Source organism: Zea mays, chromosome 10, assembly GCF_902167145.1.
Source record: "Zea mays cultivar B73 chromosome 10, Zm-B73-REFERENCE-NAM-5.0, whole genome shotgun sequence".
Classification (NCBI taxonomy): domain Eukaryota; kingdom Viridiplantae; phylum Streptophyta; class Magnoliopsida; order Poales; family Poaceae; genus Zea; species Zea mays.
The window spans coordinates 62459358-62465357 of NC_050105.1; the positions used below are offsets into that span (position 1 = coordinate 62459358).

The 6000-nt window shown below is 44.1% G+C and overlaps 1 protein-coding gene across 1 annotated transcript in view; it reads left to right on the forward strand.

The window, feature by feature from the left end:
* The window catches only part of LOC109942824 (uncharacterized), a 57800-nt gene extending 52970 nt beyond the window's left edge, over positions 1-4830 (forward strand). Inside the window, exon 4 of the mRNA XM_020545372.1 lies at positions 4313-4830. Coding sequence (XP_020400961.1) covers positions 4313-4830 — 518 coding nt within the window. The remainder of the gene's footprint in view (positions 1-4312) is intronic.
* Positions 4831-6000: the final 1170 nt, after the last annotated feature.

The following is a 6000-nucleotide window of genomic DNA, read 5'->3' on the forward strand; positions in this document are numbered from 1 at the left end:
CAAGATCGTCCTTCGTCATAGCGCAGAGTCCAGCTTCAAGCTTCGGAAACCCTATACTTCTAGCTATCTCCCGGCAGACAGATAATTCTTTGTTGTCCGGGAGGCAGTATAAAAAGTCATCTTCGTCCGTGCCATTGAATACTAAGGCTCCCTTCGGATACTTCAATTCTCGGGCATAGTGATTAGCCTCAAAAATCTCTTCTTCAGATAATCTTTTTCCAGAAGCATGTCGTATAATAAATTGAGGGCCTCGGAGGATGCTTCGGGGGCAGCAGTGTCAGTTTCTTCAACCAAAATTGGCTTTGTCCTTTTTGGTTTTTCGGCTTCCAGGGGATTTATCTTCGTAGGTTCTGAAGGCCCAGCTTCAGCTTTAGGTTGTTGCTGCGAAGTTTCAACAGAAAGGGTTTCACCAGGCACTTCAGGAGTTTCAATAGTTTTCTTTGGAGTTATGCTTGAAGAATTAATTGTCTCCAAAACATCTAGCACATTAACGATTCTTTTTCTTTTCGGAGTCACCGTTGGCCCCTTTTGACTTTTTGCTACCTCGATTTCTCCTGAAGGACTCAAAATTTCTGATATTTTTACTTCTTCAGCTGATATTTTTACTTCTTCAGCCCTCGGTTCTTCTTTCTTTTCTGTCGCTGGCACTTCGGCCAGCTCTACGATTTTTGGCAGTGGAGTTGATTCTCTAGCTTCGGTGACCGTAGAGGTCTCACCGGCGAACTTAGGCACCGTGGCTGGTTCAATATAGTGTGGCCGGTGTGTGAGAACCTTTACCCTTTTTCTCTTCGGCGCTGGCTCGCTAGGAGCGGCTGAAGCAGTTTCTTTTGCAGAAGTTGTGCTTTTTCTTTTTTGACCCTGCGCTGGATAGCGGTAGTCGGGGTAGACAAACCCAATTGCGTCAAATACTCGGTTGAGTCTTTTCTTCTTTCGGCCTCCGAAGGCCGCTGATAATGCAGTGTCTTCGGCCTTTGAATATACCCCAAGCAATTCATCACTTACAGTCTCAATGCTCTTTAACCAATCATCATCTGGCTCAACGAACTTATCTCCATACTTGAATGTGTATTTCAGCCTGACTAGTCCACCTTCGTCAGTTTCTTTAACAGTTTCTTTCGGCATTTCCCAGTTATCTGCAAGTGGCCATACTCTGAAGGCAATGTGTTCTTGTATTAAATCCCTTGTCCCAATAAAAGAGCAGACTACGCTGAAGGCCCTTTGGCATTCTTCGGCTACTTCATCCATTTCTACCTTCGGTTTCTGGAGTCCGAAGCGCTGCCAGATAGGGCACATGATGATATCTTTAATATCTTCTCGAACCTTCAAATCATTTTTTACATAGAACCATTCTTTCATCCATTCCCCGGGCCATCTCTTCCGAAAGGTTGGCACGGGACAGCTTGATCCAGAGCGAGCACCGAAGCTGTAACAACCAAAGTTGTTATGATATTGCTCCTTACCCCAGGGCTTCGTCTCATATACTAACTCATGTATATTGCAAAAGCTTTTCGCACTTGGTTCCAGGCTCTGGCTCTTCACGGCCCAGACGAAGACTCCCATTCTTATTATTGCTTCAGGGGTAAGTTGATGAAGATAAACCTGATATATTTTCAGAACTTCTACCACAAACCTGCTTAAAGGAAATCGTAGCCCAGCTTTAAAAAAGCTTCGGAAGATCACGACTTCATTTTCTTCGGGAGACGGCACAGTCTTCTCTCCGTCATCTGCCCTCACGATGGATATATCTCGAAAATATCTTCCCTTCATGTTTTTAAGGTGACTTTGTCCAATAGTTGATTTTCTGAAGACTGAATGGCTTGGTCGCCAAGGTCGATCTTCGGAATCCTCACCTCCGCTGTCTGCGTCATAACTATCACTTTCACCAGTATCTTCAGATAAGCCTTCCAAAATTTCCCTAGTAATTTTCTCTGTATTTGTTTTTGCTATTGATTCAATGAAGCCCAGATTTTTCTCCTCAGAAAGGCTCAGCTTCACTCCGGCAACAACTTTCTTTTCCTGAGACATCCCTTCGGAAGTCCTTTTAAAAAAGTGCTTTTTGATCTGAAGCTTAAAATCTAGAGAGGCAGCCAAATATTTGTGGACAGAGAGCTATTTGAGCAGGCAGAGCAAATGGCAAGATAGCGTGCCAAATAAACTTGTGGTGAGCCCTTATTTATACACCTAGTATGTCGAAAACTAGAGGGTCCCGTTTGTCAATGACTGTTGCTATTCTAGCAAAAGGAAGGTGTTTTTTCGGACCTTCGGCTCATAGCCTTCGTCCGTATCGCAATATAAATTTATCTTTACAGTAAATTAATATTGCGAGGGGCTACTGTTGGGGGCCTTCGGCTTCCGAAGGTCCTCAAAAACATGATTTGACAATGTTTTCCAAGAGAAATATGTAAACAGGTACCTTCGAAGTTAGATTGCGGGTATACAAAAGCACGGTTAAAGACGAAGCTTGACTGGGACGAAAGGCGATCACGACGAAGGATAAGACGATCACGAAGCTATGTGCAGAAAAGCTTCGGCATAACGACAGAAAAGGGGAACCGACTTAAAGATGAAAAGCCAAATTAGACCTCGAAGAATTACTATAGAGTTATTGTTAAATGTAATGGATATTAATGTAATTTTGCATGGGCTGCGACCCGTGCCTATAAATAGGTGAACAATATTCCTGTACTGTTCACGCTGACTTGGCATTTGCTTTTACATCACACCTGTATTCACATTCCTTCAAGCCGAAGGTACATTTGTAATTTACCGTTGTTTACATAAGTAATATAAGTAAAAATAAATTAATAACAATGTTTACAGAGATTATGTTATTTTCTGTATTATGTTTTTGAATGTTCTCTATCTTTTATCATGATCATGAAGGTTTGTCCTTCATGACCTTCGTCCGAAATCCATTATATCCGAAGGGAAATAATGATCCAAAGGATGAAGGGTTTTGATATTTAACATTTTTGTGTTGCCTTGTTCTTGATTCATAGCATTTGAGAACAAGTCCTCAACACATTCCAAACATCACATTCAATACAAGAGCAAAAGACTCCACTCCAAGACACATCAAATAGTTTGAATCCTCTCTAAGCCTCCAAATCAACTCAATTCTATTAGGGACTCGAGAGAGGGTGTTCTTGTGTTCTTTTGTTGCTCTTGTTGCTTGGCTTGGCCTTTTTCTTTTCGTTCTCTTATTCTCAAGTGCTTTGTAAGCGAGGCAAGAGACACCAAGTGTGTGGTGGTCCTTGCGGGGTCTTAGTGACCTGTGAGATTAAGGAAGAAGGCTCACTCGATCTAACTGACCGTTTGAGAGAGGGAAAGGGTTGAAATAGACCCGGTCTTTGTGACCTCCTCAACGGGGACTAGGTTCTTTGGAACCGAACCTCGGTAAAACAAATAACCATGTTCACTCACCTTATTTCTTGGTTGATTTGTTTTCCCTCTCATTCGAACTTGAGTTTAATTCTAACGCTAACCCCGGCTTGTAGTGTGTGTTTAAAGTTATAAATTTTAGGTTTCGCCTATTCACCCCCTCTAGGCGACTTTCAAGAATTCCATCACGTAGAGAGGGATCGCAATGCTGTAGCAGACACACTGTCAAAACTAGGGTCCAGTCGGGCCTAGGTTCCACCCAGTGTGTTTGTTCAAGAAGTGCAGCAACCAAGCATCATGGTAGAGCACGCTGAGGAATGCAACACAGTGGATCAGGCAAAGAAAGACCCAAACAACTGGAGGGAGCCGATTATCAGATATATAAGAAGCAAGGAGCCAGATGATAAGACCGCAACAGAGCGCATTGCAAGGTAGTCAGCTCACTATGCCATCATAGGGGGTCTGTTGTACAGAAGAGGTGCAGGAGGAGTCCTCATGAAATGCATTCACTCGGCTACGGGGAGACATCTGCTGGAGGAAATCCATGTGGGGCAGTGTGGAATACACACAACATCGAAGACCTTGGTAGGAAAAGCCTTCAGGTCAGGTTTCTACTGACCGGTCGCAAAGAAATATGTGACAGACTTAGTCCAGAAGTGCGAGGCATGTCAGTTCCTATCAAAGCAACACCACTTGTCTGCCCAACATCTACAAACTATCCACGTAACCTGGCCTTTTGCATGCTGGGGGTTGGATATGATCGGGCCATTCAAGAAAGCTCAGGGAGGATACACTCATGTACTCGTTGCCATCGACAAATTTACAAAGTGGATAGAGTACAAACCAATTGCCTCCCTAGCCTCAGCAAAAGCAGTGGAGTTCATTCAAGAAATATTGTTCAGATTTGGGATAGCCAACAATATCATCATAGACCTGGGAGCTAACTTCACTAGCTCAGAGTTCTTTGATTTTTGTGAGCAGAGGAGCATCCAGATCAAGTATACATCAGTGGCGCACCCGAGAGCTAACGAGCAGGTAGAAAGAGCTAACAGAATGATACTCGATGCGCTCAGGAAGAAAGTATTTGACAAGAGTGAAAATCTCACAGGCAAATGGATTAGGGAACTACCGCATGTAGTCTGGAATCTGCGGACCCAACCCAGCCAGGCCCTGCATGGGAACACTCCATTCTTCATGGTGTATGGATCAGAGGCAGTGTTGCCATCAGACCTAATTTTTGGAGCACCCAGGCTAACATTCAAAAACATAGCAGAAGCGAAAGCAACCAGACTGAAGGAGGTTGACGTGCTAGAAGAAGAGCGTTTGAATGTCGTCATCCAATCGGCTAGGTACCAGCAGACTCTGAGGCGCTACCATGACAAAGCAGTGCGGCACCGATCCTTTGCAGTAGGAGACCTGGTACTCCGCCGCGTATTGACAGGAGAATAACGGCACAAACTGTCACCGCCATGGGAAGGACCTTTCATCGTCACATAAGTCACCTGGCCTAGGTCCTACCGGCTAACCCAGATGGACGGGACTCAAGTAGGAAACTCATGGAATATCGAGCATCTCAGGAAATTTTACCCGTAGTAACACCATAAACTCCAGATGGCAAGCTACACATTGTAAACCAGAGATCTCATTATCAATAAAGCTTCTATGTTCGTCCATATACAAACAAACTCTCAAGTAGCGATCGGATTAAGTCAGAAACGCCTTAAGCCGACGCAGCGCATTCACACATACATAACTAAGGGTGATTACTATACCCTGCTAACAGATCAATCGGCTTAAGTCGGAAATGCCTTAAGTCGGTGTGACATGCTCACGCATACATAACTTAGGGTGATTATTATACCCTGCTAACGGAGCAATCGGCTTAAGTCGGAAATGCCTTAAGTCGATGCGACATGCTCACACATACATAACTTAGGGTGATTACTATACCCTGCTAACGGAGCAACTGCTGCTGGGGTGTCTGTTGCTCTAGTTGGGCACGCCTTCCACCTCGGCGCTTGTTGTTAGACATCTGTAGAAAGCATACACACATCAGACCTGACCTTGCAGTCTTTCAGCAATAGGGAAGATACATAGAAGTCTTCATAACACTGAACAAATAAGCATCTTCACTTACTTTCAACACATCCAACACAACTTCTCAGATAAAGAGGAAAGTGGAAATAAAATGTTGCCCAACTAAATTACTAACTTTATTAATACCTACACCAAGTTGAGGGGATACCCACACTTTGGTGACAATCATTACAAAGAGCCAAATCCATCATAACTTTATCACAACAAATATAGGAACACATCATAAGCAAACTAAAGCTAACTAAGACTGACTAAGACTAAGACACTAATTTAAACATTTATTACAAACTCCGACTCTATCGATCTAGGGCTCCAAGTCTATCTTGGTCCTGTAGTTAGGGGTGTCATAAGCATGATGACCACGGGGCGGCGAGCGGTAAGGGTGTTGAGTCCCGACAGGGGCGGGGAACCATCCTCCTGATGGCGGTGCTCGACGTGCTTGGCACGCAGTTCTTCAATCTCCGCCTGAGCCTTGCCCAACTTATCAAGGGCATGGTCCAGCTCGGTGTTGAGCACGGTGAC